Consider the following 24,616-nt stretch of genomic DNA (forward strand, 5'->3'; position numbering starts at 1 on the left):
GCGGACCACTGTTGGAGGATCTGTGCGGAGGGAGTGCAGCACTGTTGGAGGATCTGTGCCGAGGGAGTGCAGCACTGTTGGAGGATCTGTGCTGATGGAGCGCAGCACTGTTGGAGGATCTGTGCCGAGGGAGTGCAGCACAGTTGGAGGATCTGTGCCGAGGGAGCGGTGCACTGTTGGAGGATCTGTGCCGAGGGAGTGCAGCACAGTTGGAGGATCTGTGCCGAGGGAGCGGTGCACTGTTGGAGGATCTGTGCCGAGGGAGTGCAGCACTGTTGGAGGATCTGTGCTGATGGAACGCAGCACTGTTAGAGGATCTGTTCCGAGGGAGTGCAGCACTGTTGGAGGATCTGTGCTGAGGGAGCAGGATCTGTGCCAAGGGAGTGGGATCTGTGCCGAGGGAGTGCAGCACTGTTGGAGGATCTGTGCCGAGGGAGTGCAGCACTGTTGGAGGATCTGTGCTCAGGGAGCAGGATCTGTGCCAAGGGAGTGGGATCTGTGCCGAGGGAGTGCAGCACTGTTGGAGGATCTGTGCCAAGGGAGTGCAGCACTGTTGGAGGATCTGTGCCGAGGGAGTGCAGCACTGTTGGAGGATCTGAGCCGAGGGAGTGCAGCACTGTTGGAGGCTCTGTGCCGAGGGAGTGCAGCACTGTTGGAGGATCTGTGCCGAGGGAGTGCAGCACTGTTGGAGGATCTGTGCTGAGGGAGTGCAGCACTGTTGGAGGATCTGTGCCGAGGGAGTGCAGCACTGTAGGAGGATCTGTGCTGAGGGAGCAGGATCTGTGCCAAGGGAGTGGGATCTGTGCCGAGGGAGTGCAGCATTGTTGGAGGATCTGTGCCAAGGGAGCGGAGCACAGTTGGAGGATCTGTGCTGAGGGAGTGCAGCACTGTTGGAGGACCTGTGCCGAGGGAGTGCAGCACTGTTGGAGGATCTGTGCTGATGGAGCGCAGCACTGTTGGAGGATCTGTGCTGATGGAGCGCAGCACTGTTGGAGGATCTGTGCCGAGGGAGTGCAGCACAGTTGGAGGATCTGTGCCGAGGGAGCGGTGCACTGTTGGAGGATCTGTGCCGAGGGAGTGCAGCACAGTTGGAGGATCTGTGCCGAGGGAGCGGTGCACTGTTGGAGGATCTGTGCCGAGGGAGTGCAGCACTGTTGGAGGATCTGTGCCAAGGGAGTGCAGCACTGTTGGAGCATCTGTGCCAAGGGAGCGCAGCACTGTTAGAGGATCTGTGCCGAGGGAGTGCAGCACTGTTGGAGGATCTGTGCTGATGGAGCGCAGCACTGTTGGAGGATCTGTGCCGAGGGAGTGCAGCACTGTTGGAGGATCTGTGCCGAGGGAGCGGACCACTTTTGGAGGATCTGTGCCGTGGGAGTGCAGCACTGTTGGAGGATCTGTGCCGAGGGAATGCAGCACTGTTGGAGGATCTGTGCCGAGGGAGTGCAGCACTGTTGGAGGATCTGTTCCGAGGGAGTGCAGCACTGTTGGAGGATCTGTGCCGAGGGAGCGCAGCATTGTAGAAGGATCTGTGCCGAGGGAGCGGACCACTGTTGGAGGATCTGTGCCGAGGGAGTGCAGCACTGTTGGAGGATCTGTGCTGATGGAGCGCAGCACTGTTGGAGGATCTGTGCCGAGGGAGTGCAGCACTGTTGGAGGATCTGTGCCAAGGGAGTGCAGCACTGTTGGAGGATCTGTGCCGAGGGAGTGGAGCATAATTGGAGGATCTGTGTCGAGGGAGTGCAGCACTGTTGGAGGATCTGTGCCGAGGTCGCGCAGCACTGTTGGAGGATCTGTGCCAAGGGTGCGCAGCACTGTTGGAGGATCTGTGCCGAGGGAGCGCAGCACTGTTGGAGGGTCTGTGCCGAGGGAATGGAGCAGTGTTGGAGGATCTGTGCCGAGGTAACGGAGCAGTGTTGGAGGATCTGTGCCGAGGGAGTGCAGCACTGTTGGAGGGTCTGTGCAGAGGGAACGGAGCAGTGTTGGAGGATCTGTGCCGTGGGAGTGCAGCACTGTTGGAGGATCTGTGCCGAGGGAATGCAGCACTGTTGGAGGATCTGTGCCGAGGGAGTGCAGCACTGTTGGAGGATCTGTTCCGAGGGAGTGCAGCACTGTTGGAGGATCTGTGCCGAGGGAGCGCAGCACTGTAGAAGGATCTGTGCCGAGGGAGCGGACCACTGTTGGAGGATCTGTGCCGAGGGAGTGCAGCACTGTTGGAGGATCTGTGCTGATGGAGCGCAGCACTGTTGGAGGATCTGTGCCGAGGGAGTGCAGCACTGTTGGAGGATCTGTGCCAAGGGAGTGCAGCACTGTTGGAGGATCTGTGCCGAGGGAGTGGAGCATAATTGGAGGATCTGTGTCGAGGGAGTGCAGCACTGTTGGAGGATCTGTGCCGAGGTCGCGCAGCACTGTTGGAGGATCTGTGCCAAGGGTGCGCAGCACTGTTGGAGGATCTGTGCCGAGGGAGCGCAGCACTGTTGGAGGGTCTGTGCCGAGGGAATGGAGCAGTGTTGGAGGATCTGTGCCGAGGTAACGGAGCAGTGTTGGAGGATCTGTGCCGAGGGAGTGCAGCACTGTTGGAGGGTCTGTGCAGAGGGAACGGAGCAGTGTTGGAGGATCTGTGCTGAGGGAGTGCAACACTGTTGGAGGATCTGTGCCGAGGGAGTGCAGCACTGTTGGAGGATCTGTGCCAAGGGAGTGCAGCACTGTTGGAGGATCTGTGCCGAGGGAGCGCAGCACTGTTGGAGGATCTGTGCCGAGGAAGCGCAGCACTGTTGGAGAGTCAGTGCTGAGGGAGTGCAGCACTGTTGGAGGATCTGTGCCCAGGGAGCGCAGCACTGTTGGAGGTTCTGTGCCCAGGGAGCGCAGCACTGTTGGAGGATCTGTACCGAGGGAGTGCAGCACTGTTAGAGGATCTGTGCTGAGGGAGTGGAGCACTGTTGGAGGATCTGTGCTGAGGGAGTGCAGCACTGTTGGAGGATCTATGCCGAGGGAGTGCAGCACTGTTGGAGGATCTGTGCTGAGGGAGTGCAGCACTGTTGGAGGGTCTGTGCTGAGGGAGTGCAGCACTGTTGGAGGATCTGTGCTGAGGGAGTGCAGCACTGTTGGAGGGTCTGTGCTGAGGGAGTGCAGCACTGTTGGAGGATCTGTGCTGAGGGAGTGCAGCACTGTTGGAGGGTCTGTGCTGAGGGAGTGCAGCACTGTTGGAAGGTTGACGCTGAGGAGGCGCCGCACTGTCGGAGGGTCAAACCTGAGAGGAATCTCCGAATCTGGACTGTCAGAAGTGCCAACATTTGAGATGAGAGTTTAAACGAAGATCCCGCCAGCTCTCTCAGAGAATATTATGAATAAAATCCCACTGTCCTAATGAGTAATCTGGACAAAAACATCTCATGTTTCTATATCTCAGAAACTCTCAAAGCTGTCCTGCGTTTGGAATGAAAGGGCGGTGTTTGGCTGTAACTCAAATCTAGGGGCAGGGAGAATACATACCCTCTGCTAGCTCGTATTCAGCACGTCCCGGTGAATAGGTTTGTGACTGACGCCTGAACAGCAAGAGGAGGAACATCTGTGTCCCCCAGTCACCATGAAGCTGCACCGACTGACCCTCCTGCTGACCCTCAGCCTGCTGGCTGATACAGGTTAGCTTTCTCTTCTCAGGGATCTTGTTTTTCCTGCATTCGCAAACTCAGTCTCCGTCAGTGGCTCCTCTCTGACCGCTTCAGTTGGTGCAAGGCGCTCTACAAACGCAGGTTTATCCTTCAGTTGTTATTAGAAATTGCTGGAAAATTAATTGGAAGCTGCTGGCTTTTTGTTTCCAAAGAGAGAGAGAGGCACTGAGAGTGAGACAGAAATCCTCAGCACTGACCCTCCGACAGTGCCCACTCCCTCAGCACTGACCCTCCGACAGTGCCCATCCCTCAGCACTGACCCTCCGACAGTGCCCACTCCCTCAGCACTGACCCTCCGACAGTGCCCACTCCCTCAGCACTGCCCCTCTGACAGTGCCCACTCCCTCAGCACTGCCCCTCTGACAGTGCCCACTCCCTCAGCACTGACCCTCCGACAGTGCCCACTCCCTCAGCACTGACCCTCCGACAGTGCCCACTCCCTCAGCACTCACCCTCTGACAGTGCGGCGCTCCCTCAGTGCTGACCCTCTGATAGTGCAGCACTGCTTCAGCACTGACCATCCAACAGTGCGGTGCTCTCTCACAGCAACCCTCCCACAGTGTGGACCTCCCTCAGCACTGTCCTGTGACAGTGCAGCGCTCCCTAAATACTGACCCTATGACAGTGCAGCACCTGCTCAGCACTCACCCTTGGATAGTGGGCACTCCCTCAATCGGGCAGCTGTTCCTCAATTACCGAGCTCTTATCATTCAGTTGAGGAATAAGAGATGAGGGAGATTGCTCCACTTTTGTCCTGCCACATGCATAACTTTCAAATTGAATGGCTGTAACAACAAGCCCCATCTAAACAGTCTGGAATATTTGTCCTTAAATTTCTCTGCAAATGTCAATGGGTTATGATCAGTGTATATGATTGTCTCACACCATTCATGTTGAATATGCAGATTGTCTTGGGGTGATTCTCCTGTAAGTGTATAATTGCTGACATTGCGTGTGTTTCTGTATTTCAGATGTACCAATGCCTGCTTCATATATTGTGAGTTTCAAGATTTAGCTTTCTTTATTGGTGATGCAAATTTGTTTGTTTTGATTGCTTTATGGACTAGGCCAGAACCATTCAAAACATTTGAGGAAAGCCCAGACCCTGACTTTGCTAGTTGTTTTAAGCAGGTGTTACGCAGATATTTCAGGGTCTGCAGTTGGTCAACCCACATAGTTTTAAACAAAGCAATATCCAAAGACAGCTTCATTTTAAAACCCTTTAGTCCTAAACTGTTAGTACTCTGTAACACACACATGCATGCATTACATTGACAATAAACATACAAACACACACAACTACGTTCTGTTTTAGTCTGTTTTACTCCTGCCACTGAACGCCTCCGTTTCTCAATCAAGTTTTGACAATGCATCGTTAATCACATTTTCTCTTCCTGCCACATGCAGAGTTCTTAACAACAACAAGCCCCATCTAAAGTCTGGAATATCTGTCCTTAAATTTCTCCACAAACATCAATGGGTTATGATCAGCGTATATGATTGTCTCAGATACATTATTGGTAACATAAACATTGAAATGTTGTAATGCCAACACTAAGCTCAAAGTCTCTTTCTCAACCTTTGAGTATTTCTGCTGATAAATGTTCACTTTCCTGGAGAAATACCCAATTGGTCTTTCTATCTTCTTGTCGTCTTCCTGCAACAGCACAACACCGACACTTGTATCACTTGCATGAGATAGCCACCTTGAGTGGCTTTGCGTAACTAGATATGGCTAATACTGGGACAATGGTTAACACATGCCTTTCGACAGTCCACTATTGGCTGAAATTTCTTGCCTTTAATTAACAATTCTGTGAGTGGAGCAGTAAAACCGCTAAAATTTGGTACGAATGTTTGATAAAATCCACTCAATCCCAGGAACTGTAGTCATGCTGTTTTTGTCAGTGGTATGGGAAACTCCCCAAATATCTTTATTTTTGCATCCTGAGTGGCCATTTGTCCATGTCCAATAATATGTTCCAGGAAGGTGACTTGGGCTTTGGCAAGTTCACTTTTAGCAAGGTTTATCATCAAGCCTGCCTTCCGAAATCGATCAAGTAAGTCTGATAAATGTTGCAAATGTTCCTTCCATGTGTGACTAAAAATCACCAGGTCATCTATATATATGTGTATATATATATATATATATATACACACACACACAAACAACAGAATTGGGTAATCCGGCAATGACCTTGTTGATTAGTCTCTGACATGTGGCCGACACATTTTTCATACCAAAGGGCATGACTTTAAACTGATGCAGTCCATCCAGTGTTACAAAAGCCAAAATTGTCTTCAAGTTTTCTGACAAGCGTACCTGCGAGTGTCCTCTGAGCAAGTCCAACTTAGAAATATAAGTGGATTGTCCAACCTTTTCAACGTAGTCTTCCAAACATGGAATCGGATATGTATCAGTCTTTGCAACTGCTTTGACTTTACGATGGTCCACACATAACCATTGGTTACCATCTGGTTTGGCACCATTACCATGGGTGAGCTCGAGTCACTGTAACTCACTTTGATTGTATCGTCTCGGAGCATGCATTCAATCTCCTTTTGATCTTGTGCCAACTTTGGAGGATTTTACCTAAAAGACTATTGCTTTATTGGAACAGCATTTCCTATATCTACATCGTGCATAATTAGGTCAGTACTTCCAAGATTATTTCCACATAACTCTTTCAGGTCATTTCAATTTTCCTCTAGAAGGTAACTCAATAATTTATCCCAATTTTTGACAAGTTCCTCATTGTCCAGTTTAATTTGAAGATTGTCCAATGCAGAATCCTGTGAACTTGGATCTTCCCACTATGCTGTAACCAACGACACACTCTCCTCTTGCTTTCATTCCCTGCCAAAACATCTTTCGAGCATATTCGCATGACACAGCCTGTGAGATTTCTTTCTGTCTGGAGTCCTTATCAAATAGTTCACCTCACTTAATTTCCTATCGACTTAATAAGGTCCACTAAACCTTGCTTTTAAAGGTTCACCTATCATTGGAAGTAACACTAACACCTAATCTCCGATAGCAAAATTGTGAGTTTTTGATTTCTCATCCGCTTCCTGTTTCATTGTATGCCGTGATATTTTTAAATGCTGTCTAGCCAACTCCCCTGCTCTATTTAACTGTTCCTGAAAATTTGACGCATAGTTCAAATATTCGATCTCTGAATTCTGAAGTACAAATTTCTCTTTCGTCAATTTTAACGGTCCTCTCACTTCGTGCCCAAAAACTAATTCAAATGGACTGAATTTGTTTGATTCATTTGGTGCATCTCTGATCACAAAAAGCACAAATGAAATTGCCTTATCCCAGTCAGCTAGATAGTCTTGATTATAAGCCCTTAATGTGGTCTTTATTGTTTTTAATGTCCAATGCCATCTTTCTAGCACTCCCTGCGATCCTGGATGGTACACAGTAGATTTGAATTACTTTATTCCGAGGTTGTCCATAACTTCCTTGAATACTTTTGATGTAAAGTTTGACCTTTGATCTGATTGTATCTCTGTGTGTAGTCCATATATAGTGAAAGATTTGAGTAATTCCTCTCTGATCCTTTTCGCTGTGATATTGCATTATGGAACAGCCTCTGGAAATCTAGTGGACACATCCATTATTAATTACAAATACTGATTCCCACTTGTTTTAGGTAGTGGTCTGATGCAATCGATTAAGACTCTTGTAAAAGGTTCCTCAAATGCAGGAACAGGTATTAAAGGTGTGGCTTTGATTACTGCCTGCGGTATTCCAATTACCTGACATGTATGATATGTCTAGCAAAATTCTGCTACAGCTGAAAATGTGTTGCTGGAAAAGCACAGCAGGTCAGGCAGCATCCAAGGAGCAGGAGAATTGACGTTTTGGGCATGTGCCCTTCTTCAGGAACATCAAGAAAATTCAGCTACACCTTTGTGCAGTTCAGGCCAGTAAAAATGTTTTTGAATTTTAGCTTGAGTTTTTCTCACTCCTAAATGACCTCCTAGCAGTAACCCACATGCCACACACAACACCTCCTTTCTATAACCCACTGGCAATACAACTTGATGAAACTCTGCCCATTCGTCATCTGCCTGAATACGTGGTGGTCTCCATTTCCTCATTAAGACATCACTTTGAAGATAATAACTTTCAGGGATACATTTGGATTCTTTTTCTGCGTACGCTGTTTGACACAGTTGCTTTAAATTTTAATCTTTCTGTTGTAGCTGTAATTTATCTGAGCTAACAATGTCTGCTGTGTCAGCTATCTGCTCCTGCTTTGTCTCCACCATTTGATCAAACAGGGGCTCTGGTAATTCCACTTCAATTTTCTTATCTGTACTCTTTGATCTCTCCTGTTTCAACTGGTGACTTTGTGACCTCGTTACCACACAGTCAGGAAAAATCCCAGGATGTGCGTCCTGCAATAGTTCAGTTGCCTGAGTTTCCATTTGCGTTTCGAACACAGTAGGCAGCAGTCTTACCTGTGAACCAACTAGATCATTAGTCAGGACAAATTGTCTTTCTGGAGCTGAGATTTTGTCCAGTATTCCTATGAAAAATTCTCCACTCTTCACTGGAAACTTTAACCTCACTCTACATAATTTACCAGAGCAGCGAGGAGAGAAGGAGCGGTGAAGCGAGGGCTGCCGGGAAGGGTGAGTTTTCCCACATTAAAAGGGACTTACCTCTGGAGTCAGGCCTCCATTTGCCGAGAGGTGTGAGGGAGGAGCAAAGGACTTCTGGGAAGTCATATATTTGTGTGGTTGCGTTATCTGAAACACTACTCCGGGTAGTGTCTCCCACCCATCCTCCTCCTCTAACCAAATAAAAGGTTCTGTGCACCAGATTGGTAAGGTAATGAGTTTATTTTTTATTCCTTATTTTTTCACCAGTCTCTTTGGGAATTTAGAATAGTGGGAATGGCGGTGAGGGCAGTTGAATGTTCCTCCTGCAGAATGTGGGAGGTAAGGGTCACCGCTGGTGTCCCTGCTGACTACATCTGCGGGAAGTGCACCCAACTCCAGCTCCTCGAAAACCATGTTAGGGAACTGGAGCTGGAGCTGGATGAACTTCGGATCATTCGGGAGGCAGAGGGGGTTATTGAGAGGAGTTACAGGGAGGTAGTCACTCCTAAGGTACAAGAAAAAGGCAGATGGGTTACAGTCAGGGGACAGAAAGGGAACCGGCAGGCAGTGCAGGGATCCCCAGTGGCCGTTCCCCTCAACAATAAGTATACCGTTTCGGATACTGTTGGGGGGGACAACTTACTAGGGGAAAGCAGTGGGGCACAGGATCCTGGCACAGAGTCTGTCCCTGCTGCTCAGAAGGGAAGGGGGAAGAGGAGCAGAGCAGTAGTCATTGGGGACTCCATAGTTAGGGGGACAGATAGGAGGTTCTGTGGGGACGAGAGAGACTCACGATTGGTGTGTTGCCTCTCAGGTGCCAGGGTTTGTGATATCTCTGATCGTGTTTTTGGGATCCTTAAGACGGAGGGGAAGCAGCCCCAAGTCGTGGTCCACATGGGCATCAATGACATAGGTAGGAAGAGAGATGGGGATTTAAGGCAGAAATTCAGGGAGCTAGGATGGAAGCTTAGAGCTAGGACGAACAGAGTTGCTGTCTCTGGTTTGTTGCCTGTGCCATGTGCTGGGGAGGCGAGGAATAGAGAGAGAGAGGAGTTGAACAGGTGGCTACAGGGATGGTGCAGGAGGGAGGGTTTTGGATTCTTCGATAATTGGGGCTCTTTCAATAATTGGGTAGGTGGGACTGCTACAAGCAGGATGGTCTTCATCTGAACCAGAGGGGTACCAAAATCATGGCGGGGGGGGGACATTCGCTAAGGCTATTGGGGTGGGTTTAAACTAATCCAGCAGGGGGATGGGAACCAAAGTTGTAGTTCAAGTATAGAAAAGGTTGAGAGTAGGGAGGTCCAAAATCAAGTTTCAGGGACACAAGATGGCACCGGCAAGCAAGAATTTGGTTTGAAGTGTGTCTACTTCAATGCCAGGAGCATCCGGAATAAGGTGGGTGAACTTGCAGCATGGGTTGGTACCTGGGACTTCGATGTTGTGGCCATTTCGGAGACATGGATAGAGCAGGGACACAAATGGTTGTTGTTGGTTCCAGGATTTAGATGTTTCAGTAAGAACAGAGAAGATGGTAAAAGAGGGTGAGGTGTGGCATTGTTGGTCAAGGATAGTATTACAGTTGCAGAAAGGATGTTTAGGGACTCGTCAACTGAGGTAGTATGTGCTGAAGTTAAAAACAGGAAAGGAGAGGCCACCCTGTTGGGAGTTTTCTCTAGGTCTCCGAATAGTTCCACAGATGTAGAGGAAAGGATAGCAAAGATGATTCTCAATAGGAGTGAGAGAGACAGGGTAGTTGTCATGGGGAACTTCAACTTTCCAAATATTGACTGGGAACACTATAGTACAAGTACTATAGATGGGTAAGTTTTTGTCCAGTGTGTGCAGGAGGGCTGCCTGACACAGTATGTAGACAGGCCAACAAGGGGCGAAGCCACATTGGATTTGGTACTAGGTAATGAGCCCAGCCAGGTGTTAGACTTGGAAGTAGGTGAGCACTTTGGTGATAGCGATCACAATTCTGTTATGTTTACTTCAGTGATAGAAAGGGATAGGTGTATACCACTGGGCAAGAGTTACAGCTGGGGGAAAGGCAATTACGATGCGATTAGGCAAGATTTAGGAAGCATAGGATGGAGGAAGGAAACTGCAGGGGATGGGCACATTAGAAATGTGGAGCTTGGGGGATCCAAGATGGCGGCGACCCAGCAAGACTGAGTCCACAGTGCTCTACCCAAAACTTGGGGAAAGTGGGCTATCCACCCCCACCACACTCACTAAACCATTTATAATAGTTGTTAACCTTAAATAGTTACCTATTAGTACATTTAAATAGTCTAATACTAGCTGGAAAATGAGTAAAGGGAAGGGAACAGGCGGCTCTAAGAAAGCAGGGACCCCTCCCCCACCCTCTCCCTCTTCAGCTGCAACAAAGGTGTCTTCAGCTGCTTCAGGAGAGTTACCAATGAAGGTGAGCTTTGAGGAGATGTTTGCCAGGTGGGAGGCGAAGATTGATGCTTTTATCGATGAGTCTCGGCAGAGCAGAGAAGCACTATCAGCCGAGCTGCAGAAGCAGGGCAGAGACATTCAGGAATTGGAGTGCCGAGTCAGAGAGGTGGAGTCGAAGGCCGCAGCCTCAGAGACTGGGATAAAATCAACAGCTGACCACATCCGTTTTCTCGAGAATCGAGTCCAGAACCTAGGAAACCACATTGATGACCTCGAAAATCGATGTCGTAGAAAAAATATTCGGTTGTTGGGCCTTCCCGAGCAGGAAGAGGGAGGCCAGCTGACAGCATTCTTAGAGCATTGGCTGCCACAACTTTTAAATCTGCATAATGGATCAGGCCAGGTAAGGGTAGAATGGGCCTACCGGGTCACAGTACGTGGGCCCGGCTCAACCCAGCGCCCACGCCCGGTCCTGTTCCAGCTGCAGAGCTATAGGGAGAGGCAGATGCTCCTGGAAGCCTCAAGAAATCTGGGAAAAGATCCCCAAGCTATGACCCACAAAGGATCCAGGATCATGCTGTTCCAGGACTTCTCCCCAGCTTTGGTCCGAAAGAGGAAGGCATTCGATGAGGCGAAGAAGCGTTTAAGGGACTTAAATATCCAGTACTCCTTACGATATCCAGCGACGCTACGCCTTAGCCACGAAGGGTCCTTATATAACTTCGGATCACCGGAGAAGGCTAAGGAATTCTTGGACTCTCTTAAATAAGCTGTAAGAGATTGTGGACGCTGGTCTGCCTTTCCCATTATTTTGGTTTATATCCCTTCATCTTTTCTTATCTTTCCCCCTATGTGTGTATGTATATATATATATGTTGGGGCGTTTGGTTAATGTTGATGGGGGGAGGTGGTTACCTTATTCTATTTTACTTCTGTTTTTAGGAGCGGGGTTGTTTTTCTTTCCCCTGTTATTTTGTGGTATTATATTTAAGTATTACATGTTGAGATTGTAATCTTATAGTTATATATGGTATTAATATTCCCAAATATATTTAGATGTGGGTGTGGGTGGGGGTGGGGTGTTCACTGTTAACTCTAGCTTTATATTATATTTGAATTCTCCTCATTTTATTGAGGAACACCTGGGTCAAGGGTGGGGCACTGGTTGGAAGAGGGTAAGATGGACTGTGGGAGAGGAAGTGACGCTCCCTGGGAACAAGGGAGAAAATCTCCAATTCGGAATGTTTTATATTTTTTATACTTAGAAAGAGTTTTTTGTTATATTGTTTTGAGTGTATCAGAGAATCTTTACTTTTGTAAATCTTGTATGCTCCATGCTCGGGATGTTCTAGATAGGGTTTCCCCTCCCGAGGGGTCTCGGATCTGTCCAGATGATTATGGCTGAACAGTCGGTTAAGTGGTGCACCTGGAATGTCAGGGGGAGTAATTCGCCAGTTAAAAGGAAGAAAATATTATCAAATCTTAAGAAGGAGAGAGTTGATATAGCTCTCCTACAGGAGACACACCTGTCGGATAAAGAACACTTAAAATTACGACAGGGCGGATTTGATCAGGCCTTTTTTTCCTCTTTTAATTCAAAAAGCAGGGGAGTCGTTATCCTTGTCCGGAAGAACTTCCCTTTGAAAATTCTAAATCAGATAAAAGACGAATCTGGACGATATATTTTGATTAAAGCCCTCATAAATGGAGAGGAATATGGGATCTTAAATGTATACTGCCCCCCGGCACACCCCTTTAAATTCATAACGGAAGCTTTTTCAAAACTGATGGCCTTTGGTGCCCGTCATACAATTATAGGGGGAGACTTTAATTGTATTATGGATCCGGAAATAGACAGGATTCCCAAGAGTGCCGCTGGAGTATCTCCCAGATCTAGACAACTGGCGGACCTGAATAAAGAATTAGGATTGGTAGATGTATGGCGATGTCTCCATCCACAGGGTAGAGATTTTTCTTTCTACTCTAATCCACATAAATGTCACACAAGAATTGATATGTTTTTTGCCCCATCGATTTTTCTAAACTCTATAGCAACCTGTAAAATAGGTACTATAGCAATCTCTGACCATGCCGCTGTATACATGGAAACTAAGGTAAAGAACAATGGGACATCTGCTCGGCATTGGCGTATGGACCCCTTCCTGATAAAAGATAGCAAATTTTTAAAGTACTTCTCCCAAGAACTTAAAACTTTTTTAGAAATTAATACTGGTACGGCTAGCAATCCGTCAATGATGTGGGAGACCATCAAAGCTTATGCACGAGGTTTGATCATCTCCTATTCAGCGACCCAGAGGAAAATGAAGGGAGAGCAACAGCGTCTGCTCGAAGCTCGCCTAAAAGCAGCCGAAACAGCATACGCTGATAGACCTTCTATCACAAAATTGCAGAGGATTACAGCTCTTAGGACAGCTTTAAACACCGCGCTTACTCAAACGGCTAAAAGGGAAATATTATTTGCGAAACAAAGATTATATGAATATGGCGACAAACCGGGTAGATACTTAGCATTTCTTGCAAAGAAAAAGAAAGCCCCTCAAACTATTCCGACCATCAAGGAAAGTACAGGTACCCTGACTCATGATCATAAAAAGATCAATGCGACCTTTAAAGAATTTTATTCTGAACTATATAGATCGCAGGATTGTGAAGATAGGATTAGGAGGATGCAGTCATTTTTTAAAAATTTGACCTTCCCGGGCCTGACTCCGGAACAGGTGTCGGCCCTAAATACCCCTTTAACAGTCCAAGAAATACTTGAGGCAATTAGGCAACTTCAGAGCGGAAAAGCACCGGGCCCGGATGGTTTTCAAGCTGAATTCTATGAAGAATTTACAGGAATATTGGTTGACCCACTTATGGATATGTATAATTTTGCGCATAGTCAGGTCTGTCTCCCGCCCACGCTGAAAGAAGCAAATATTTCTCTTATCCTCAAAAAAGGAAAAGACCCAGAAGATTGTGCATCTTACAGACCAATATCCTTACTAAATGTAGACTTTAAAATTCTCTCAAAAATGTTAGCACTAAGACTAGAAAGGGTACTGCCATATATTATAAAGGAGGACCAGACGGGATTTATTAAGGGCCGCAGATCATCCAATAATATCAGAAGGGTCTTGAATATGATCCAAGCCTGTCATCAGGGAAAGATACCAGGAGTAGTAATTTCATTGGATGCGGAAAAGGCATTTGATAGGGTTGAATGGTCATATTTATTTTACACATTGGAAAGGTTTGGCGTTGGACAGGTGTTTACCAAATGGGTTTCAACATTGTATAATGACCCCAAAGCAGCTGTTATTACTAATGGGTTAAGATCGGATGGCTTCAGTGTGGGTAGGGGCTGCCGTCAAGGATGTCCTCTCTCACCATTGTTGTTTACACTGATAATCGAACCATTAGCAGAAGCCATCCGGACTGATCCTAATATAATGGCCCCGAGGATTGGTACAGGTAAACACAAAATTACCCTCTATGCAGATGACGTTCTCTTATTCCTCAGTAATCCTTTAATGTCAGTGCCTCGTCTAATTCAAGTTATTAATACATTTAGTGCATTCTCAGGCTGTAAAATTAATTTTTCAAAATCGGAAGCCATGCCAATGGGTGGTCTGGCTATGATACCCCACTTAATGGACGGATCCCCTTTTCCCTTCCGTTGGTCCCTGGAGGGCTTCTTATATTTAGGTATTTTTATCACGCCAGTATTTGATCAGCTGTATAGGGCTAATTTTGTACAATTAATGGAAAGGATAAGGCAGGACCTCCAGCGATGGAGAGACCTTCCGATTTCCTGGCTAGGGAGAATAGCATTAATTAAAATGAATGTTCTGCCCCGTCTCTTATATCCTATGAGAATGCTCCTGCTGATGCTGCCAAGGCTAGCCCTACGTAAATTATATGGCTGGTTGGGCTCCTTTATTTGGAACCATAGACGGCCCCTTATTAAGCTGAAGAAGCTACAGCTTCCACAGGCAAGGGGAGGACTGGACTTCCCAGACTTTAGGAAATATCAGTTAAGCTCCCTACTAAGTTACATAGCTGATTGGGTTTCATCTGATCCACAATCAATTTGGCTGGATATCGAAGCCTCCCAAGTAAAATACCCACTTATTAACCTTTTATTTTCAGATAAGAGGAAAATCATTACAGACCACTGTAAAAATCCCATAATATTAAACACAATTAAGGCCTGGAATATAATGCGGCAAAATGAGGGTAACTCACATAAAACATCCCCCCATGCACCAATAGTAGGCGCATGGGGATTCCAACCGGGGATTACAGATGCCACCTTTAAACTCTGGAGATCCAGGGGCATCTCATGCTTAGGGGACCTATTTAAAGATGGGATCCTGATGTCCTTTGAGCAGCTGCGTCTGAAATTCGGAATACCTAATGGGGATCTCTTTCGATACTTCCAAGTTCGAGATTATATACAGAGGAAGACTACATTAATAGATAGTCTTTATAAATCAGACAGAGAACGTAATGTCTTACGACCAGCGGGGGCATCCTCCGTTAGTACTATATACCATTTGCTACATGATGGAGTCTCAGGAGACATGGATGACCTGCTTAAAACATGGGAGCAGGACTTGGGGCTAGAAATCTCTGAGGATATGTGGAATGACATTTGGGAAAATGCTAGAAGAATTGCTATCTGTAACAGAACTCAGGCTATCCAACTAAAGATACTTCATCGGGCCCATATAGCTCCGGCTCGACTGGCAAAATTTAAGGCAGGAGCATCTCCAATGTGTCCCAAATGCAAAATAGAGGTGGGTACTCTTGTACATTGTCTGTGGACTTGTCAGAAAATCCGCAGATACTGGACTAAAGTGGCAAATACCCTGACAGAAATTTTAGGAATGGAAATTAGGGTGGACCCTGTATCTCTCCTTTTGGGCTTTTCGAACCTCTCATCTCTGGATATGCATGGGAAGAGACTATTTTCTATTCTCTCTTTCTGTGCAAGGAAAAATATTTTGGTGAACTGGGTGGCTGAGGGCCCCCCTGGACTTTCAAATTGGCACAGATTAATTATGGAATATATCCCCCTTGACTTCCTCACAAATATGGTGCACCGAAAGACTGAATTATTTTATAAAATATGGCAGCCCTTTTTGAATTATATAAATGCAGATATTTCGGCTATCCTAACAAGGGCTTTTATTTAGTGAAGATTTCAGACCGGGCTGCTCCGGGGCCCCTTGGGAGAGGAATCCTGCGCGAATACGGGTTTTATTATATTTGATGTTTATACGTTCCGAGCATGTAAGAGACTTAGGTATACACTCTGGTTAGTTATAGGTTAGATTAGTAGAAAGTTGAGTTTTTTTTTTCTTTTTTTGTTTTCTTTCTTTCTCTTTTCTTTGTTAAATTATGACTATTGTATATATGATTTAATTGTACATCAATGTTTGTATTTGAGAGTTTTGTTTATTTTTGTAAATTTGCAAAAATGTTAAATTTCAATAAAAATATCTACAAAAAAAAAGAAATGTGGAGCTTATTCAAGGAAAAGCTCCTGAGTGTCCTAGATAAGTATGTACCTGTCAGGCAGGGAGGAAGCTGTAGACCGTGGGAGCCGTGGTTTACAAAGGAAGTGGAATCTCTGGTAAAGAGAAAGAAGAAGGTTTATGTTAGGATGAGATGTGAAGGCTCAGTTAGGGCGCTTGAGGGTTACAAGGTAGCCAGGAAAGACCTAAAGAGAGAGCTCAGAAGAGCCAGGAGGAGACATGAAAAGTTGTTGGTGGATAGGATCAGGGTAAACCCTAAGGCTTTCTATAGGTATTTAAGGGATAAAAGAATGAAGAGAGTAAGATTAGGGTCAATCAAGGATAGTAGTGGGAAGTTGGGTGTGGAGTCAGAGGAGATAGGGGAAGCACTAAATGAATATTTTTCGACAGTATTCACTCTAGAAAACGACAATGTTGTCGAGGAGAATACTGAGATACAGGCTACCAGACTAGTTGGGATTGAGGTTCACGAGGAAGAGATATTAGAAATCCTGCAGAGTGTGAAAACAGATAGGTCCCCTGGGCCAGATGGAATTTATCCTAGGATCCTCTGGGAAGCCAGGGAGGAGATTGCCGAGCCTTTAGCATTGATCTTTAAATCGTCATTGTCTACAGGAACAGTGCCAGAAGGCTGGAGGATAGCAAATGTGGTTCCCCTGTTCAAGAAGGGGAGTAGAGATAACCCTGGTAATTATAGACTAGTGAGTCTTACTTCAGTTGTTGGTAAAGTGTTGGAAAAGGTTATAAGATATAGGATTTATAATCACCAAGAAAAGAGTAATTTGATTAGGGATAGTCAGCACAGTTTTGTGAAGGGTAAGTCATGCCTCACAAACCTTATTGAGTTCTTTGAGAAGGTGATCAAACAGGTAGATGAGAGTAAACCGGTTGATGTGGTGTATATGGATTTCAGCAAGGCGTTCGATAAGGTTCCCCACAGTAGGCTATTGTACAAAATGCGGAGGAATGGGATTGTGGAGATATAGCAGTTTGGATCAGTAATTGGCTCGCTGAAAGAAGACAGAGGGTGGTGGTTGATGGGAAATATTCATCCTGGAGTCCAGTTACTAGTGGTGTGCCACAAGGTTTGGTGTTGGGTCCATTGCTGTTTGTTATTTTTATAAACGAACTGGATGAGGGCGTAGAGGGTGGGTTAGTAAATTTGCAGACGACACTAAGGTCAGTGGTGTTGTGGATAGTGATGAAGGATGTTGTAGGTTACAGAGAGACATAGATAAGCTGCAGAGCTGGGCTGAGAGGTGGCAAATGGAGTTTAAAGCGGACAAGTGTGAGGTGATTCACTTTGGTCGGAGTGACCGGAATGCAAAGTATGGGCTAATGGTAAGATTCTTGGTAGTGTAGATGAGCAGAGAGATCTCGCTGTCCAGGTACACAGATCCTTGAAAGTTGCCACTCAGGTTGACAGGGTTGTTAAGATGGCTTACAGTGTTTTAGCTTTTATTGATAGAGGGATCGAGTTCCGGAACCATGAGGTTATGCTGCAGTTGTACAAAACTCTGGTGCAGCCACACTTTGAGCATTGTGTACAGTTCTGGTCACCGCATTATAAGAAGGATGTGGAAGCTTTGGAAAGGGTGCAGAGGAGATTTACTAGGATGTTGCCTGGTATGGAGGGAAGGTCTTACGAGGAAAGGCTGAGGGACTTGAGGCTGTTTTCGTTAGAGAGAAGAAGGTTGAGAGGTGACTTAATAGAGACATATAAGATAATCAAGGGTTAGATAGAATGGACAGGGAGAGCCTTTTTCCAAGTATGGTGACGGCGAGCAGGAGGGGGCATTGCTTTAAATTGAGGGGTGATAGATATAAGACAGATGTCAGAGATAGTTTCTTTACTCAGTAGTAAGGATATGGAATGCTTTGCCTGCAACGGTAGTAGATTCGCCAACTTTAAGTACATTTAAGTCGTCATTGGACAAGCATATGGACGTACAAGGAATAGTGAAGGTTAGATGGGCTGCAGATTGGTATGACAGGTCGGCGCAACATCGAGGGCCGAAGGGCCTGGACTGCGCTGTAATGTTCTATGTTCTGTGTTCTATAATTGAGCGCTTTTTGTCTCACCATGAATTCCTGTTACTCGTACATTTTCTGGCAATAGTCCTTCAGAGATATATATCTCCTCATATTTCAACCTCACGGATTGAGAGTATCCTATATCTCTTAATATTGTAACATCTTTACCTGCTGCTCCTGGCCTATGTGAGTAAACTTTACCTTTGCATGTGTATGGTTTAAGATGATCTGGTACTTCCTCCCTAACCAACCTCTGACCAGCTTGTACATTCTGGTGCAGCTTTCTAACCTCCAATGTGCTTTCTGTTACCATTGCAACAAACCTCACTGACTATTTCCTGTCTTCCTCCATCTGGCTTCTTCTAACCCACCAACACTGTGCTTTCATTGGCCCACTTTATTGCGGTGAAAACACCAGAGCTTTTTAACTTCTCTTTCCCCTTCAAGAGTTATCCTTATGATCTTCACCAAGATCTACCTCTCTCTTTCCACGTGAGGATTTCTCTTTTCCCCAGATTCTATCCCTCACGGATTGAAACTGGTTTTGGAAGCCAAACTTTGATTTATGGACCAACTCATAATCATCAGCCATTTCAGCTGCTAATCCTGCAGTTTTCACTCTCTGCTCTTCAACATGAGTTCTCACTAATTCAGGAAGTGAATTTTTGAACTCCTCCAAAATAAAAGCCTCTCTAAGCATATCATAAGTTTGCTGTATTTTTAATGCCCTTATCCATCTATCAAAAGTATTTTGTTTGATTCTTTCAAACTTAATGTGTGTTTGACCAGGGTCCTTCCTAAGATTCCTGAAACGTTGTCTGTAGGTTTCTGGCACAAGCTCATACACATTTACGATGGCATTCTTCACCTTCTCACACGCCCTGGGTACCTCCTCTGAGAGTGATCCAAATACCTCACTAGCTCTAACTACATGTTTTGTTTGGTTCAACAAAATCCACATGGTCACTGCATTTGTTTAGCCACCCTTACAAATGAGATGAAAAAGGCTTCCACATCCTTCTCATCAAATGTAGACAATGCTTGAACATAATTAAACTGTTTCTCACCAGGCTTTTGGCTACCATAGGTTTGTTCATCCTCACTCTCCTCCTCACTGAACTTACCTTCAGCATTCATCTCCATCCTTTTAAGATGACCTTCCTAAGTGCCAATTTCTGAAGTTCAAACTCCCTCTATTTCTTCCGTTACTCACTCTCCTTTTCTCTCTCTTCTCTCTCTTTCTCTCTCTCCTTCTCTTTCTTTTTGTTCTGCTAAAGTGATTCATTCTTTTTCTCTTTCCTCTGCTTTTAATCACAATTCCTTGGGTTTTTTTTTGCCTCTAACTCAATCTGCATTATTTTCAATTGCATTTTAGCCATCTCTAAAGATTCTGATGGTATTTCCAGCAAATTCTCCTTTCCTTATGGAAGGAGGCAGCTCCAGATTCTCTGCTAGTTCCAGCAGTTTGCACCTTAATCACCATTTGTAAAACCCGTAAAGTCACTTCTTCCACCCCCCCCCCCCGAAAACCCTTGGTGACTGAAAGAGCCATTGCTATCCCGAGCAATGGTTAAACCAACCGATTTCAACACCAGAACAAAAGACACTGACACCTACCGCTCACTGCCTTCGAGTCCAATAACCTGAATCCCAAATCAGAACCATAGAGCAAATCCCACAAAGATCCCCCAGTCTGTGATGGACCAGGCCAGATCCCCTCAAAACATTTGAAGAAAGTAGCCCACTAACTTTGCTAGTTGTTTTAAGCAAGTGTAACGCGGATATTCCAGGAGATATGCCACCGGTCAATCCACTTAGTTTTAAACAAAACAGAATGTATATCCAAGATTACCAAGTGAAACACAAACAGAAAATAACAGAATACTGAATAACTTAACCGATCCAAAAACCCAACAGATCATCCCAACTTAATGATGCTGTTCAAAATACTTGGAACAATCCCCATAAACACCCCTGGGGACAAAAGGTAACATCAAACACAGGGTGTTACAAGAGAGATGTCACAGAGAGAGGAGGATCAGCATGGGCCTGCGTCTTTGGATCCAGCAGCTTTACAACTGCCTGATTGCTTTCAGTGACTAGCAAAACCAAATCAAACAGAGAAAAGGGAGAACTGGCCACTCCCCTTCCATTGTACAAATGTTTTTACACATTTGAAACCCTTTTTCCTGAGGCAGTATCTGTTAGCTATAATCAAATTAATCCTAAAACCTGTCCAAGCCCAGACTTTTTGGAGTCTGTGTCGTTTACAATCTCTCTGAAAAATAAACCAACGACACCTTAACCTTGTTAAAGGAGCAGCATCATCACAACTATTAACAACATTTATACATTCAATCTCTTATAGCTGAAGTGTTCCCAGTTCCCGACACATGAACATTGCAATGAGGATTCTGAATTTATTTGTGGCACAGATGGACAGGATTATGGAAATGCTTGCATCCTTTGTGAGTATAACAGGTAATGAATGTAAAGAAAAGACCAGATGTGATTCCTTTTGTTGTTAAAATTAAAGAACTAATTGTTAAACTAGGAATGAACCACAGTTTGACTACACACGGAGTTACTATAAACAGTTCTGGATTTTGAGAATTGTTACAGTGTGACAAGAGGAATGTACTAGTAATCAAACTGCACAACTCACCAGTCAGAACATTCATGTAAATGTATTGATTCAATCACCGACATAGCTAATTGCTCTCCATTGCTACAGGTATTTCTGAATAATGGTGACTTTCATCAGATTCACTTAGTGAACTCGAAATAATCCATTGATTATGAAACAAAACCTATTTTTAAAAACAAATGTTTAAACTGGTTAGCAACTAAGTTATAGTCCAGAATTAGAATGATACCATTGTTTAATTCCAAACTAAGCATATTCACACAATACAAAAGACAACATAAATCTATAGAGATGATGATTAAAAAGGCTGGGGAAAGAAAATTCCCTTTTTTGCCTATGGTCTGAAAATAAACGGTAGAATTTGATAAATTCTCGCAGCCCAGTGTGTTCTTGTTGATGGAGTCGAATTGGTAACAGTCTGATGGAAGACATCCTGAATACGCTTTGGCGCGATGGAAATCCAGCTGGTTCCAACTCTTTGGAAAGTGATCATTGTTCAGCTTCTCAGGCTGTACAAACTAGTCAAGATAATGAGAAATAGAAATGTTATTGAGTTCCCAACAAATTCAACCAGTAAGACGATGAGACCAGAAGACCATGAGACACCAGAACAGAAATTAGGCCAGTCAGCCCATCAATCTGCTCCGGCATTCAATCATGGCTGATAAGTTTCTCAACCCCATTCGCCCACTTTCTCCCCTTAACCTTTGATCCCCATGACAATCAAGAACTTATCTATCTCTGACTTAAATATACTCAATGACCTGGCCTCCACAGCCTTCTATGGCAATGAATTCCATAGATTCATCATGCTCTGGCTGAAGAACTTTCTCCCCATCTCTGTTCTAAAGGGTCTACTCTTCAGTTTAAAGCTGTACCCTTGCGTCAGAGTCTTTGTTGCAAATGGAAACACCTTCCCAATGTCCACTCTGTCCAGGTCATTCAGTATTCTGTAAGTTTCAATTAGACACCCCACCCAACCCCAACCCCAGGACAACTAGCCATTTGGATACAGAACTGGCTTGAAGGTAGAAGACAGAGGGTGGTGGTGGTGGAGGGTTATTTTTCAGACTGGAGGCCTGTGACCAGTGGAGTGCCACAAGGATCGGGGCTGGGTCCACTACTTTTTGTCATTTATATAAATGAATTGGATGTGAATATAGGAGGTATAGTTGGTAAGTTTGCAGATGACACCAAAATTGGAGATTTAGTGGACAGCGAAGAGGGTTACCTCAGAGTACAATGGGATCTTGATCAGATGGGCCAATGGGCTGAGGAATGGCAAATGGAATCTGATTTAGAAAAATGTGAGGTGCTGTAGTTTGGAAAAGGAAATCAGAGCAGGACTTATACAGTTAATGATAAAGTCCTGGGGAGTATTGCTGAACAAAGAGATGTTGGAGTGCAGGTTCATTGTTCCTTGAAAGTAGAGATGCAAGTAGATAGGATAGTGAAGAAGGCTTTTGGTATGCTTTCCTTTATTGGTCAGAGCACTGAGTATAGGAGTTGGGAGGTCATGTTGTGGACATACAGGACATTGGTTAGGTCACTTTTGGAACTGTGCATGCAGTTCTGGTCTCCTTCCTATTCTGAAAGATGTTGTGAAACTTGAAAGGGTTCAGAAAAGGTTTACAAGGATGTTGACGGGGTTGGAGGATTTGAGCTATAGGGAGAGGCTGAACAGGCTGGGGCTGTTTTCTCTGGAGTGTCGGAGGCTGGGGGGTGACCTTATAGAGGTTTACAAAATTATGAGGGGCATGGATAGGATAAATAGGCAAAGTCTTTTCCCTGGGTTCGGGGAGTCCGGAACTAGAGGGCATAGGTTTAGAGTGAGAGGTGAGACCACAAGCATGGGCCCATCAGTATCAAGCCATTCTGAATAAATCCAATGGGAAAATTCAGAAGAAGCATCCTCCCTGCTCAGAGATTCTGTTGGGTGTGGGGTGGAGGGGAGGGGGATGCGCGAAGTTTGGGACTCACTCCCACAGGAAAAGGTCAGGGTACGTCCTGTTGACATGTGTAAGGGATAAACACCTGAGGGAGAAAGCTACAGATGGACAGGGTGAGATGGAGATGAAGATTTGGATGCAGAGGTGCAACAAGTTAAAATTCTGAGTTGCAATTTGCGGTAAATAATCAAAAAGTGTAAGAGTGTTTGTGGACAGCTGGTGGTAGTGACTGTTCCAACCTGAAGCCTTTGCCTGTCGATAAGGCTATGGTGTTCATCCTGTTGCCATTGTGCCTGAGACAGAATTAAAGACAGTGGGACTGCAGTCCCAGTGGAATCTGAAACAACACTTAGCTGGTCCCGTCAATACCATGGCATCAGATCACAAGCCCGCTCTGATGTTTCCTGCTGATGGGCCCAAGATGTGGCTCTGACATTGGAAAATTCCTGGGTATCTCCACATGGATGGGAGATGTTCGATGGCTTGATGGTTGTCTTTGTTTCCCCTTCAGGCTGCACAAGAAAGATGTTCGCGTCCTGCACCTCGGATTCTGCACATGTGATCAAAAGGCAAGGAGGCAACCTATTAATTAAACCAAGCTTTCACAAAGAGAAATCTCTCTCATAATGGCTTCTCCTTGAATAAAGAAAGTGGACCATGAACTGTTTGGTGGCATTTCCTTTGTCTGATAGGAATGTATTCAGTCCTTTGAACCCATTTCACGATTCAGAGAGATCATAGGAACAGAGAGACCGAGGTAACTGCAAGTAATTGGTTCCTTGAAAGTGACATCACAGGTAGTCAGGCTGGTGAAGAAGGAATTTGGCATGTTTGCTGTTGTCAGTCAGAACACTAAGTACAGGAGTCGGGATGTCAAGTTCCACCTGTGCAGGACATTAGTGAGGCCACTTTTAGAGCACGACATACAATTCTGGTCACCCTGCTATAGGAAGGATGTTGTTAAACTTGAGAGGAGGCAAAACAGATATACAAGGATGTTACTAGGAGGGCTTAAATTATAGAGACAGACTGGATAGACTAGGATGGTTTTCACTGGAGTACAGGAGATTGAGGGCTGACCTTATAGAGGTATATAAAGTTATGAGGGGTATAGATAAGGTTAAAAGTAAATGTCTTTTGCCCAGGGTAGGAGTGTCCAAACCTCGAGGGCATAGGTTTAAGGTGAGAGGGGAAATATTTAAAAGGGACCTAAGGGGCAAATTTTTCACACAAAGGGTGGTGCATGTATGGAACAAGCTGTCAGAGGAAGTTGTCGAAGCTGGTACAATTACAGCATTTAAAAGGCGTCTAGAAGGGTATATGAATAGGAAGGGTTTAGAGGGATATGGGCAAAATGCTGGCAAATGGGACTAGATTAATGTAGGATATTTGGTCAGTGTGGATGATTTAGACCAAAGGGTCTGTTTATATGCTGTATGACTCTATAGCTGATCAGGCCACGCTCTGTGCTCTACTTTCCTACAGTCCAGTTGCTCCATTCCAATCTCAGATAGTGTTGGACAGATTGTGTTAGCAACAGTTTCCAGGTACATTCCCAATGGAGCAACAACAACCAACCTGCCATCACATCCAATACTTCCCTCAATCAAACCTTCTTCCACCAGCAGGAGCCAAGAGGGCTCCCCCTGTAACTGGAGCCCTGGTAGGGTTAACCCTCCACCTCACACTTGTCCACAGTGAAATTCATCTGCCACTTCTCTGCCCACTCCACCAACTTGTTTTTGC

The 24,616-nt window shown here is 45.3% G+C and overlaps 1 protein-coding gene across 1 annotated transcript; it reads left to right on the plus strand.

Moving 5' to 3' along the window:
• The first annotated feature begins 3,553 nt into the window (after positions 1-3,553).
• On the plus strand, positions 3,554-23,463 carry LOC132836163 (trypsin inhibitor ClTI-1-like). The gene is made up of 4 exons (XM_060855491.1): positions 3,554-3,638; positions 4,640-4,665; positions 20,643-20,755; positions 23,382-23,463. The coding sequence occupies exons 1-4, from the start codon at positions 3,584-3,586 to the stop codon at positions 23,461-23,463; spliced, it is 276 nt and encodes a 91-aa protein (XP_060711474.1). The 5' UTR covers positions 3,554-3,583.
• Positions 23,464-24,616: the final 1,153 nt, after the last annotated feature.

This window comes from Hemiscyllium ocellatum, chromosome 46 (assembly GCF_020745735.1).
Source record: "Hemiscyllium ocellatum isolate sHemOce1 chromosome 46, sHemOce1.pat.X.cur, whole genome shotgun sequence".
Taxonomy (NCBI): Eukaryota; Metazoa; Chordata; class Chondrichthyes; order Orectolobiformes; family Hemiscylliidae; genus Hemiscyllium; species Hemiscyllium ocellatum.